Raw genomic sequence first — 15140 nt, forward strand, 5'->3', positions numbered from 1 at the left:
TGTTCCAGTATTCATCATAAGTGATTTCAGAAATTAATAGTTATCCTAATTAATTAATGCTGCTCATATACTGTTGTACATAAATGGAAATCTTGCATTCACAATACTAGTTAATACTTTACTGGAATTTAAGCTCTAGTTTTTCTTCCTTAGGATTCTCCCGAGCCGGCCTCTATGGCCGAGCGGTTCTAGACGTTTCAGTTCGGAAGCGCGTTGTTGCTACGGTCGCAGGTTCAAATCCTGCCTCGAGCATGCATGTGTGTGATGTCCTTAGGTTAGTTAGGTTTAAGTAGTTCTAAGTCTAGGTGATTGATGACTTCAGATGTTAAATCCCATAGTGCTTAGAGCCATTTGAACCATTCTCCCGAATCCAGCAAGATGTAACTCTGTCCCATACATGTACGCTAAGCTGTGTATCTCACAACCGTAGCAATATCAAGCGAAACGTAATTTAGAACCCAAAATATTTTGAATCCCATCGTTTACAGACAGAAATTCTGCAAGGCTATTTACGTAATTGTAATATTGTTGTTAACATGGAGCACAACGCGTGAGCTACAGGTTCCTGGACAAACCTATACGATAAATAGTGATATAGGGGAAGAGTTCAAAAATAGTTCAAATTGCTCTGAGCACTATGTGACATAACAGCTATGGTCATCAGTCCTCTAGAGCTTAGAACTACTTAAACCTAACTATCCTAAGGACATCACCCAGTCATCACGAGGCAGAGAAAATCCCTGAGCCCGCCGGGAATCGAACCCGGGAACCCGGGCGTGGGAAGCGAGAACGCTACCGCACGACCACAAGTTGCGGACTATGGGAAGAGTGTTTGGGATTTATTCACTCACATATCTCCGTTGGTGTAGAAGACACAGTGGGCTGCCGTGACGAGATTGTTAGCGTCAGCGATGGTGGCGCCACAGAATGGCCGATAGTCGCCGCTCATCCACAGTCCAGCCTGCAACAGGAGTGCGTTTGACAGTGTAAATCTCAACATTCTCGTAGAAATACTGCGCGTTTAAATATGTGATGGCTCAGACAACGAATGACTCATGTTATATTTCTGGGAAAACGATGAAGACGAGGAGGTTTCTCTGACCGGCAATGTAAAGCCGTTTAATTTGTTATAGGCCTATTAACAGAAGTTTTGTTTCTTTTACAGATTGAAACATCTCAACAGAGCCGTTCCATAAGAACATCCCATTAACTAAAGCAATTATTAATTATTTGGCCCACGGTGTAACTGTGGTTGAGTGTATGAACCGCCCCAGAAGGACAGACTGACGGCAGAAAAATGTTTTTCTTGCCACAAAACCAAGTATTTTGCAAAAGGTTATCAGTGTTTGATTATATGATGTCACTTATTATGTTCCACATTTCCACATGTATACCTTTCCCTTTCCCCGAACCGTCTCGTGTGTGTGAATGTGAACAAATGAGTGTTTGAATGTCTTTTCTATCTATTTGTGGTGGAAGTTGCTGGAGCGAGAGCTGTGTGCTCGCTGCTTGGTGGGGAGAGCAGGATGGCCAAATCAAGATTCTTGTACCTGGGCGGAGAGATCTAGTCTTTCTGCAGGTGGTATTGTATGTCTGTTAGGTTGGTGCCGGAAGCTCTCTCTGGTTTCCGTTTTCACGTAGTAGTGAGTGGAACCTTTGTGGAGAGGAATGCATTCTGCTGCTGGTTACTGGTGAGTACAGACGTAGTCCTATGTTGCTCTGCTAGGAACTTCCGAAATTTGCGCTTTATCCTTTGTAAAATAGCCTGAAATATTTAAGTTCCGTTCATCTGAAACTCTATGGGTCTCCCAGTGGCTTTATGCTATGAGGTAGCAGTAATATGTGACGACTATGTGCAATTTTTGCACTGATCAGACTTGTCTTTGTTCCAGTGGAACAACGTGGTGCAATTCACCCACCACAGAAACTTCCCCTCATGTTTAAGTTAGAATAACTTGTCCATCCTTCGTGTGGAAGTAAGGGTGATTCTTCCTACGTGAGTGTGCGTTTTTCAATTTCTTTACGCCCTTGATTTCTAAACTGATCGTCGTGCCCTTTGTTCCAATTGTAACGGTTGTGGTTTTCTTGTATAATAAGTTTCTTTCGTTGTGACCTTAAGTAATTACATGTTATGATATTATTTGTGAATTCTCGAAGTTTTCATGCAAGTGCGGAAATTTGCCGTGACAAATCTATTGTGTGGGAACCACGTGGGTGTGGAATAGGTGGAGGCCTTCAGCCGGACCAGATTATTCCCCATCGATTTGATTTATCCGTCTGCTATTCTGTGATAATAAATGCACTCCCTCTGCCCAATTTTCCCCCTTTGCGTGGGAATGCTGGTGGTGGTTCTTGTGTAGTCCATCTTCTGAGTCTGAACTGAGTAATTGAGCGTATGGCCATTTCCTTATTACTACAGTTCCTTTTCCTTCCGTTGAAGTTCACAAATGTTACAATCTTTTCACCAAAGAGAAGCAATTTTGTTCCAGTGTCAGGCAAGCGTTACTATGTAACTGATCCCCCCCCCCCTCCTTATTGAGCAATGCTAATTGAATAATATACCATCAATCCTGCGTATTATTTCATGATCGTTAGGTTAGTACCAGATTTTAATTGTAAAATCAGTATGAATGGTCTGAATATTTTATATCTTTTGGCGAGTCATTGCATAAAGGCAGTAATAAAAGGGACGGTGAAAATCGCCAGAACAATTTAATTAAGTGATCAAAAAGGGGGAAACAACTGTATATCCCCTTTTTATAAACATTTTCCAGTTCGGTCTGTTCTCTTGTCTTAAAAGTCGGCATAGGCTGATGGCGACCCTGAAATTCTATCACATTAGTTGTTAAGTCTGAATACCCCCAAGGTACTAAAAGTAGCATACCGATTCATGGGTCCTAGGTCAAGTTGCTAGTGCAGACTCCTTGCGAGACCTAAGCATCCTATTTCAAGATGACAATTATTATAATCAATACAGAGAGAAATAGAGTTAAAGAGCAACTTGCAAATGATTTATTTAAATAAATTACTGACGAATGTTCACGCACTCACTTTGAAAGAAAGATGCAGCACCATGGATGAATTTGAGTCATCGCTAGAAATTCATAAATGTGAATGAATTATTCATATTTTCGATATTCAGACTGAAGGGAACTTGATTTGAAAACACATTTTAGAGCTTCTCAGAAAAGTCTGAATACCCACTTTTGCACTTCATGTTGCGGCAAAACGTGAAGAGGGACGAGTTAAGAAGGTACCAGACTTCTTTTATTTTCAGTTAGTTAGTCTACTTGTGTGAAGTTATATCCTAAGTAAGTCAGTTTTAAGATAAAGTTTTTATTTTGCAGTGAACACATAGTGTGTTGTGGAGCGATCACGCTGTTGTAGAAATAACTCAGAAGCCAAGATAGCTTAAATACTGTTTACTGGATGACCCGTTTCAACACACTAAAGGTGCCCTCATCGGATCTGAATGTAGCTTAACATGTATACACCATTTGGATATAACAATACATGAGGCAGACCAGCTGGTACAAAATCGTTCTCACAGAAATAAAAAATAAAAAACAACTGCTCTCATGGTCACTATATTCCATCCATGGAATAGAATGAACATGAGAGCAGTTGTTTTTTATTTTTTATTTCTGTGACAATGATTTTGTATCAGCTAGTCTGCCTAATGTATCGTTACATCCAAATGGTGTATAAATGTTAAGCTACATTCAGATCCGATGATGGCACCTTTAGTGTGTTGAAACGGGTCATCCAGTAAACAGTATTTAAGCTATCTTGGCTTCTGAGTTATTTCTAAAGTTTTTATTGCATAAAAATAATACTCAGTGCCCACCTGTAGCCATTTGGTAGATAACTAGTTAAAGACTTTGGCACCTTAACAGCAGCAGAGATAGCACATACTCACTGTGTGGCGAAACTGGTTAGTCACATGTCACTAAACGACGATAAGTAAATTTATTGCTGTTGTATTCTCCTAAGTTTTGCGGCTAAAGGAACAGGGCTTCTGAATTTATGAGTTTGAGCCCGTAAAATTCCCTTGTACTGGAAGTGTTGAGAGAGGCCAGCTGCAGGCTTTACGCGTTGGGTGGTCAAGTTGCGGATACTCGAGAAGTTCCCCAAATTCCTCCAAGGACTGTTTAGTCGCATCAGAAGTCCGCTTCAGGTAACGGTGATCCCAGGTCGGTGCAGCAAAGCGCCTTTTCAGAACTGTGCGAATTACGAGAGGTACCGGTACCTGATGCGTAGTCAGAAATGTGCACGGAATTTCCTAGAAGCGTATGCAGATAATGAGCCACTTCTGTTTCACCGTACACAACGTGGGAAACAACGTGAATTTCGCGCCCAGACAAATTTTCAGCCAATCAAGGTGAGAGCCCGTCCAGTGCCAGCCGCTAGTCGGTTTAGGCAGTATGTATGTTCAAATGTGTGTGAAATCTTATGGGACTTAACTGCTGAGGTCATCAGTCCCTAAGCTTACACACTACTTAACCTAAATCATCCTAAGGACAAACACGCATACCCATGCCCGAGGGAGGACTCGAACCTCCGCCGTGGTCACCCGCACAGTCCATGATTACGTAGTACAACAAGCGCTTTGTTGAGAAAATTCAGCAGGGTTCCTTTGCATTTTGAAAGGTACGGAGAAATTCTCGGTTGTCACAGTAGCAAAACTCGTGAACCTTCCCCTCCAGCCCGATGAAACGTAGACAGAAGACGACACTTGGTGTTTAGACTGCGGGGCGATGGTTTCTCGTAGAGAAGTCAAGAGGTGTCCGGACCCATCCTGGCGCTTCTTTCGCTGCTTTTTCTGTAAGAATCGCGTTTAGCGTTTGCGGTGCTTTTGCTCTATGCAGCTCACAATTTGCTTGTTTATTCCTCTTTGTAATATTTTCTTTTATGTAGCATTCAGGCGATTTTGCATTTACAAAGCATTATTTTACCCATTTTGGTAGGAGAACACTGCAATTGTTTCCATAGATTACACTATAGGAAATACTGCAAACAGCTAGAAGTTTTCTTGAAATGATTTTATCATACCATTACTAGTTTCGGACCTGAACCCGATAGCGCTGACTTGTTGCAAGTTTTACGTTTGTGTCTTAAAATATAAGAAAATTTTTGTGCTGTGTGATTTACAAACGATTTTACATTTTCCTTTTAAAACTTACAGCGTTTTTGTGAAGAGATGCAGACGGGTTCAGGAAAATGTCAACACTATTTATAGTTAATATCTTTGGAACAAAATGACATATCGTTGTAATTCTTCGCATTAGCGTAGTCCACTGTTTTCTCAACAGATCTTGGGGCGCGTTTTCCAGCAGGTGACAGTGCAACAATGAATGAAGTAAGGTTGTCGTTTGAGCAACGTAGGCTGTATGGAGGTGGTACTGGAAGTACGAAAACTTGATGGAGTTACAAAGGCAAAAGCGTAATGTTTACGGAACTCACCCACCAACACGTACAACAATTTATCGTATTCGGGATAAATTTGAAGCTGACGGGATTGTTCAGGATGTGCATTAGGAAAGGTCTGGCCGACCGAAAGTATCAGCAAATCCAGTTTCCAGCGCTGCTGTGTTTCAGTATTTTACTATGTCACCTCAAAAATATGTGAAGCAGATTACAAGAAAAATTTCCAAGATAGCTAGACGCTTTGAACGAGGACGACCTGAATCGAAGGATGGAGCACTGCGAGTGGTTTGTGGAGACGCTTGTTGAGGACAGTCCTAAGACTGGTTTGATGCAGCTCTTCATGCTACTCTATCCTGTGCAAGCTTCTTCATCTCCCAGTAACTACTGCAACCTACATCCTTCTGAACCTGCTTAGTGTATTCATCTCTTGGTCTCCCTCTACGATTTTTACCTTCCACGCTGCCCTCCAATACCAAATTGGTGATCCCTTGATGCCTCAGAACATGTCCTATCAACCTAGCTCTTCTTCTAGTCAAGTTGTGCCACAAATATCTCTTCTCTCCAATTCTATTCAATACTTCCTCATTAGTTATGTGATCTACCCATCTAATCTTCAGCATTCTTCTGTAGCACCACATTTCGAAAGCTTCTATTCTCTTCTTGTATAAACTATTTATCGTCCACGTTTCACTTCCATACATAGCTACACTCCATACAAATACTTTCAGAAACGACTTCCTGACACTTAAATCTATACTCGATGTTAACAAATTTCTCTTCTTCAGAAACGCTTTCCTTGCCATTGCCAGTCTACATTTTATATCCTGTCTACTTCGACCATCATCAGTTATTTTGCTCCTCAAATAGCAAAACTCCTTTACTACTTTAAGTGTCTCATTTCCTAATCTAATTCCCTCAGCATCACCCGACTTAATTCGACTACATTCCATTATCCTCGTTTTGCTTTTGTTGATGTTCATCTTATATCCTCCTTTCAAGACACTGTCCATTCCGTTCAACTGCTCTTCCAAGTCCTTTGCTGTCTCTGACAGAATTACAATGTCATCGGCGAACCTCAAAGTTTTTATTTCTTCTCCATGGATTTTAATACCTACTCCAAATTTTTCTTTTGTGTCCTTCACTGCTTGCTCAATATAAAGATTGAATAACATCGGGGAGAGGCTACAACCCTGTCTCACTCCCTTCCCAACCACTGCTTCTCTTTCGTGTCCCTCGACTCTTATAACTGCCATCTGGTTGCTGTACACATTGTAAATAGCCTTTCTCTCCCTGTATTTTACTCCTGCCACCTTCAGAATTTGAAAGAGAGAATGCCAGTCAACGTTGTTGCTTGCACAGGATAGATTAGCATGGAGAACTGCATCAAACCAGTCTCAGGACTGAAGACCACAACAACAACAACAACATAACAACGTTGTTGCTTGCACAGGATAGATTAGCATGGAGAGCTGCATCAAACCAGTCTCAGGACTGAAGACCACAACAACAACAACAACATAACAGGGCTGCATTTACGTACAGGCCAGTAGGCCCAGACGAGAGGAAAATAGGTGCCCAAAGATCTCGATACGCGCTTGTCATTTTAACAGGCTTGGTCCCAAAGGACAGCTTGTAATTTGAAAACGTGGACGACAAGCAAGCAGCCAACAGCACTGTCACTAGCGTTCAGTTGGACGGCGACTGTGAATATCGTCGGTTTCAGCTGCTTTGCAGTTACCTTTCGAATCCATTCGTGTACAACAGTGCTTGCTAATGATGATATTATTACCCCTGAAGGGTAGTGGAAGTTACAGCTTGTAAAAAGATTTTATGAACAACAACTTTCTCACATAGTCCACCCTCTACACACATACTTTGTACTTCGAACCATGCTTCCACGACAGTAATATTGAGAAATATATGTCGCGTATGCTTAAATATCTCATGAAAATCGTTTCTCCGAGCTCTGGATAGTATGCACACTAGACCAGAAATTGCTTCGTTATTCACTTCGCAAAGATAATTGAACTAACTGACTAACTAACAGCACAGTACAGCAGTAACTGTATAATGGCTAGCACACTGCTGTAGGACCTTCTCAGTATTATTATTATTATTATTATTATTATTATTATTAGTTCAGTGATCAGAGATAAACCTCTGGCAGCCTGAAGTCTTCCAGGTTCTACCAGTTTAGAAGTAAGGAGTCAAGCTATTAAAAAATTTACGATTTAATTATTAAATTTGTTGCAAATATATTTTTCTTTCGCTTTACTGGTTTCCACAGGTTAATTTTTCAGCTTCAGAAGCCTACAAAATTAGGGATATTACACATTTTTTGACCTTCGATATACATTTATGTAAAGTATAAGGATTATTTTACAGAAACTTAATTAGTATTCATTTAGCACATTTCAGTATTTTCTTAGAAGCATAGTGCCATGCCATGATATGTCCAAAAATGTATATATTGTATCTGATTACTGTAAACACAAATTGACAATTTAAAGTAACTGAATCACGTCTATGTGCATGTCAAGCTGTTGCACGAGCAGCATATAAAAAGTGTAGCTAAGGCATATAAAGTAGTTACATATAATAAATTTGTAAAAAAACGTGGCAATTAGTTGTAATATATCAAAGGAAAGGGCAAATTCTCACATTTTCTAAGAGATGCTATGCAATCAAAGTAGTGTCTATTTTTTACTATAAAGTGATCAATCAACAAATCTTTTGAATTTGGGTGCAAATAAGTGATTTTTATCCATAGTGGATGCTGTTGAACTCCGTGACTGTTCCTTTGTAGCGCGCAGAAAAATTTCCGCTACCAGTCACAGTAAAGGATTATTTATTTGTCACACGACCGGTTTCGGGCTTGTGCCCATCCTCAGGTGTTTATACATTCATGTACATGTTTATACAGCTGGAGATCACCGTACAAATACACCAGCAAATAATTTTTTTGTATTTATACAGTGATCTCCAGCAGTATAAACACGTAAGGATGGGCACAAGCCCGAAACCGGTAGTGTGACAAATAAATAATTTTTTATTGTGAGTGGTAGCGGAAATTTTTCTACGCCCTATAATTGGTTGGGAATGTTTAGGTATTTCAAATTCTTCTAAAAGGTTCATTTTGTAGCCCTTGTCAAAGCTCATGAAAGCGAGTCTTAAATGCCCTCCCTGTCTGTTCTACACAAAAACTCAGACATAAATTGCACCGTGTTTTTATATAGCCAAGATTTGACAAATTTATCAGCTGAAGCTTTCTCATTGTGCTCTTTCCAGCTGTGTCTACGTTACAGGATAGTTTGTATCCCACATAATAGCACGACTAGTTTGGGAGCCAGTGGAGCGTATTCAACGATTACTGTGACTTCAGAGGTTATTCTCTTCCAGAACTCAGAGTACATACCATTGAAATCCGCTGTTACCTGACATAAAAGTAAACCTCTTGTCAGCTAGCTGCTTCTGAACCATCTTCGAGTTCCTACTGTAAGTTATTCTTGTCGTTTGTTTACACGGAATAAGGGAATTAGTCTGTAACAATTAAATCAACTAACTAATGTGGTAACAATGTCCTGTGCTAACTGCCGATGAAGGAGTGGAACAGGAAGCACATCTTCAGTGGAAGGAGAGACGCTTAGTGTGCACTATGTTCGCGGATATTACATGTTTCGCTTCTCCCTCAGCATTGGCCACTAGCACTGTGGTATCACATATTGATATCTTCCCACATGCCTCAAAGTTGTCAGTGGAATCGCAAGTTGCTGTCAGAAGCCGATAGCGCTCATATCGGATCCAGTGGACCCAGCGGAACACGCCAGCTGAGCCACGCCTCCAGAGGCTCTGGACTATGAGCGCCCTCTGCTGCCGCAGTACAGGATGGCCGGCGGCAGGCCTCAGCCCTCTCACGCTTGGAGCCTGTTTGCTATGTGAAGCTACGCAGACGCCGCCCAGTCGCCGCTCGGACTCCATCGTTCATGCTTTAGTAAAGGAAGTGTCATCCTTATTGACACTGATAGCTAGCTTCATATGCTTCGAGAAATACAAGTTAAGTAAATCTTCCGTTTACTGTGTTAATTTGTTCGCTAATCTCTTCCGCTCCTGTCCAGCTTTCCTACAATGGCAGCTGTTGCTCCACACTGAAGCTCAGCTCTCCTTACCATTGTACTCTATAAGTACTACATTAGTTAACTATGTACAACACATTAACTCACTATAATCCTTCCACCAGCATATACATACGATGTGTGACAATAATGTAATCAGACTGATGCGAGAAAAAAATGTTGCTCACCATTTTAGTCAAGTTTAGTGTTGTCTCCTACAAAGTAGTTCCCTTCTGATTGAACACACTTTTTCCAGCGCTTCTGCCATTGATGGTAACAATTCTGGTACTCATCTTCTGTAATATCCTCCAAGATCCTCGTCACAGCTTTTCGGACATATTGTGTCGTTTGAAAATGGTGTCTCTTGAGCGCCGTTTTGACTCTTGGAAATAGAAGAAAGTCGCACGGAGCGATATCTGGTGAATAAGGTGGCTGTGGCAGTACTGATATTTGTTTTGATTTTAAAAATTGCTGTATTGACAGAGCAGTATGGGATGGCGCATTATCGTGATGCAGAATCCAATTATCAGCAATATTGGCACGGACACGAAAAACTCTTTTACGAAGTCTTTCTAAAATTTCTTTGCAGTAGTATTGGTTAACTGTTTGCCCTGGAGGCACTCAATTTTTATGAACAATTCCCTTGGAATCAAAGAAGCACACAAGCATACATTTCACTTTTGACTTTGAAATGCGAGCTTTTTTGGGTCTGGGTGATCCCTTTGAACACCATTGCGAACTTTGACGTTTTGTCTCTGGATCGTACTGAAGCTTCTGAAGCTTACCATAAGTTGTCGTCGCGTTTTCACCCAATTTAAAGCAACAAGAAATGGCAATATTATGCGCTTCCATTTCCGTGACGAGCGACACAAACACGTGTTCACTTATTACAGCACAATTCACGACTGAGCAGTTGCATCGATGTGCTGCTTGGACTAGAAGCAGCTTATAGACCAGGCCCCCACAACCGCACGAGTGGTCGACTGTGAAGAGCGGACAAATTGAATAGCTGGCCGGCGGCCATTAGAGTGGTAAACTGACACGCGGAGTTCGAATGTTTATACATCGCTTTTGGTTTTAAAATGCCTTCCCTTGAGTTAGATCGCAAACATAATGCCTCATTTAAATGCGTTACTACAATACACTTTTTAATTTATGAACAAACAGCAACTAGTCACTGTTTATGAATTTATCTTACGTACTACATGGAATCTGCCGTAGCTAAAAGTTTTGTACTGGACCCCTAGCATTTTTCGTAGTTCATTTACGATAGATGTACGCAAAATGCGTCAAAATACTCTAAGATTTGCCCACTATATTAATAGATATTTTCTGACTCTACCTTGCTTTAGATTTTATGACGAGAAGTGCGTTATATATGGCATAGTGCTTTGGCAACTCACGACCATGTTATCAAGTTTCAACCTAACCTAGACCATGAAAACACTACCTATCATCCAACTTTCTTCAAAATGATCAGAACATATAAAATGGTATTCTGTCAGTCGGAAATCTTGCCTCCTGCCAGCGTGTAACCATTTTTGTAACAGCTGTGGTTTTGAGAAAGGAAACCTGCAAATAGATGCACAGACATTATGCTAATACCGTGTTTCAAAAACATTTATTATGCAAGTGCACTGACATACAAAACAACTTAAAATATTCACATACCTGTGAAATGTAATATTCATTCCTTTCTCGAATTTATTTGTACAATTAATCGCTGCACAACTCTTCACCATTGTACTTCTTTTGATTGGAACGTACAGACAGTAGAATTACGAGTAACAAACACTGTACGTACGCCCCAACAAATATACAACGTTGAATCAGGGTCTCCATAAACAACAATACTACACAACACATCACACTACAACCACTGTAATGGCGTCCAGCAGAAGGTTCTAATTATCCCGCGACTGCAGCGCCATCAGTGAATCTAGTTATTTTTTTACAAGGTCTTTGTTATAGACCAAGGTCAAAGATATTGTGCCTACGCAAGCCTGCAGGGTTGCCACATCTTGCAAAGAAAATCTGGCTCATTACTTTATTGTCGCTCCTCGTAGAGTGAAATACGTTTTGCGAAATGTTTGGCCCTGCAGCATGAAGGTGGTGTGTTTTCGTACATAAGCCATCGTTCAAAGTGACTCCTGTTCGATTCCAGCTGCAAGCTGTCTTAGAGAGTAATTCGAATTTAGAAACACGCTTTATTTATCTTATGCGTGTAGTGATTTTTAGTTAGTTATTTTTTATTAGATAGTAATGCAGCATTGTTCATGGGGGTATGTGGTATATGAAGCTCCACCACTATTACTCTACTACTAGTCTGCGACTAAATGGGGCGATTAGCATCAGTAATAATAGTGATTTACATAATAACAATAGTAATAATGAAGTATCTGTATAGTAAGTTATTTCAGAATTACTAATAGCAGTACATGGTAGGTGACAGCTCTGACCTGCTGCTAGGAGGCTAACTCGAATAATCTGCGAGAACGATGGAACACCCAATCAGAATGGACAAGTGTGCAGTCATCATTAAGCTTCGACTTTTCTGTCTTTTCAAGTTCGAAGATTAATGATCAGTATAGTTTTAGCGTAGCCTGATTCCGGAAGTAGATTAAAAGTATTGTTTTACAAAAGTGAACACTTCAAATATGGACCTACGTAGTACGACCTGCCAATCAGCCGAGAAAAGGACAGGTTGTTTCTTAGTTAAAAAAAAACAAACAGATTCTACTAAAAAAACGAGAAAAATAGGATGATCACCCAGAAACTGACATTCAGGTTAACTGTGAAAGTTAAAATTATTTATTTTTATTTCCTTTGCGAGATTGTTGTGGTTAATCCTCTGTGTTGTATAATTCTCTCTTCATACAACTCAATAGTCACGCTTCCTTTTTAAGAAAGTGTTTCGAATCCTAGAGGGTCAAAAGCTTTTCGTTACCAGCGTTCAACTTGAAGCAGGAAGAATGAGATAGCTGACACTGATGACACAGTTCCTCGTTCATATCCTGATAAAAATTTCAAATCTCTCATGGCGTCTCATGCAGTAAGGATATAGAACACCTCATGGTGATCCGTCCGCCAAATGAGGTCGTTATGCTCGGCGACTCCCTTGTTGCTATACAGGTTGGTCCCGGGGAAGTGGTCAATATTCGCTGATATGACAGTTACAACGGGCTAAAACGTGCGCATCTTAAGAGCTACGAGAACTGCTTCATCTTCGATAGTATCACATAAACGTTTCCTACTGCAGGTTCTTTACTTTCCTTAACATGGGTGGTGACAGCACAGGCCAAAATAAGAAAAAATGCTCAGTAAATATGGACTCTGAAACGAATACCGTAAGAACTATGAAGACATGTTCAGTAGAAGAGATGTGTCTCGCAGCAGCGAAGATGAGCAACTCATATCTCTTCAGGTATGCGCTTTAGAGGTAATGTTTACTGGACTTTTTTCGCCTGGAAAGTAAAGAACTTGCAATAGAAGAGATTTACCTCAGAGTATCAAAAGTAAAGTAGTTTTCATAGCTCTTAAGTTATGCATTTTAGAGTCAAACTTTACTAGACATTTTGGCTTCAAATGATAGTTTATTGTATTGTATATTAACAGGGGGCCTAGAAATGACGGAGAGGCTCCGTCACCGCCGCAGCCGCAGTGGTCCACAACCCCACGACGACTACCGCAGCCCACTTCACCCCTCCGCCGCCCCACTCTTTCAGGGCTATTGAGTGGTTCGGCCCCGGTGCACCCCCCCCCCCCCCCCGCCCCCAGGGAACGTCTGACACCAGACGAGTGTAAGTCATATCCGGCCGCGGTGGCCGAGCGGTTCGAGGCGCTTCAGTCCGAAACCGCGAGACTGCTGCGGTCGCAGGTTCGAATCCTGCCTCGGGCATGGATGTGTGTGATGTCCTTAGGTTGGTTAGGTTTAAGTAGTTCTAAGTTCTAGGGGACTGATGACCTCAGATGTTAAGTCCCATAGTGCCAGAGCCATTTGAACCATTTTTTGTAATTCATATGTTTGCGTGGTAGAGTAATGGTGGTGTACGCTTACGTGGAGAACTTCTTTGCGTAATCGCTGACATACTGTAGCTGAGGCGGAATAAGTGGAACCAGCCAGCCTTCGCCGACCCAGATGGAAAACTGCCTAAAAACCATCCACATACTGGCCGGCTCACCGGACCTCGACACAAGTCCGCCGGGCGGATCCGTGGCGGGGACCAGGCGCTCCTTGCCACGCCGGCACTGTGATTCGCTCTCGCTTTAATCTCTCGTTGTTATCAACAACATAAACGTAACACTACACTCTACATGTGCCCAAATCACTCACCTGCACTAAACAGTTACGTTTTACATCTGACATAGCTACCGAAGTACTATCAGCTAGAAATGCCTGCACTAGCCAACAGCCACTCCGAAATGATAGTTCCTTCGCTCTTGCAGGGCAGTTCGAGTCACTCGTTGCACAGGTCGACTGACGCCACTCACCTGGTAGGGGAAAGTACCCTCGGGTGCGTAGCTACCACCCAGTATCCGGGACTCGGCCGCTTTTGTCGAAGATGTCGCATTCACTGGAGCAACGTTGTCACGTGCAGGAAGGCTTTGCAGTGTTGTCGCACCATCTGTGAAAGACATTCCATCAGATATAATGAGATGCATTTGAGGCTCCACACCTGTCATAGAACACCAGAAGCTGAAGTTGTTAAGGTAAAACTAGTGCGAACATAGACAGTTTGATTTTTATTTCACCGGGTAAAAAATACCGACGGAAAAAAAATCGCAGAACCAAGAAGTACACTCCTGGAAATTGAAATAAGAACACCGTGAATTCATTGTCCCAGGAAGGGGAAACTTTATGGACACATTCCTGGGGTCAGATACATCACATGATCACACTGACAGAACCACAGGCACATAGACACAGGCAACAGAGCATGCACAAGGTCGGCACTAGTACAGTGTATATCCACCTTTCGCAGCAATGCAGGCTGCTATTCTCCCATGGAGACGATCGTAGAGATGCTGGATGTAGTCCTGTGGAACGGCTTACCATGCCATTTCCACCTGGCGCCTCAGTTGGACCAGCGTTCGTGCTGGACGTGCAGACCGCGTGAGACGACGCTTCATCCAGTCCCCAACATGCTCAATGGGGGACAGATCCGGAGATCTTGCTGGCCAGGGTAGTTGACTTACACCTTCTAGAGCACGTTGGGTGGCACGGGATACATGCGGACGTGCATTGTCCTGTTGGAACAGCAAGTTCCCTTGCCGGTCTAGGAATGGTAGAACGATGGGTTCGATGACGGTTTGGATGTACCGTGCACTATTCAGTGTCCCCTCGACGATCACCAGTGGTGTACGGCCAGTGTAGGAGATCGCTCCCCACACCATGATGCCGGGTGTTGGCCCTGTGTGCCTCGGTCGTATGCAGTCCTGATTGTGGCGCTCACCTGCACGGCGCCAAACACGCATACGACCATCATTGGCACCAAGGCAGAAGCGACTCTCATCGCTGAAGACGACACGTCTCCATTCGTCCCTCCATTCACGCCTGTCGCGACACCACTGGAGGCGGGCTGCACGATGTTGGGGCGTGAG

The 15140-nt window shown here is 42.2% G+C and overlaps 1 protein-coding gene across 3 annotated transcripts in view; it reads right to left on the reverse strand.

Moving 5' to 3' along the window:
• The window catches only part of LOC126177087 (trypsin alpha-3-like), a 346712-nt gene that overhangs the window by 276999 nt on the left and 54573 nt on the right, over positions 1-15140 (reverse strand). For all 3 annotated transcript variants that reach the window (XM_049924339.1, XM_049924338.1, XM_049924337.1), the window contains exons 2-3: positions 14031-14164; positions 852-961 (exon numbers count right to left, since the gene is read on the reverse strand). In XM_049924339.1, the coding sequence (XP_049780296.1) occupies positions 852-961; positions 14031-14164 (244 nt within the window). The remainder of the gene's footprint in view (positions 1-851; positions 962-14030; positions 14165-15140) is intronic.

This window comes from Schistocerca cancellata, chromosome 3 (assembly GCF_023864275.1).
Source record: "Schistocerca cancellata isolate TAMUIC-IGC-003103 chromosome 3, iqSchCanc2.1, whole genome shotgun sequence".
Lineage (NCBI taxonomy): Eukaryota > Metazoa > Arthropoda > Insecta > Orthoptera > Acrididae > Schistocerca > Schistocerca cancellata.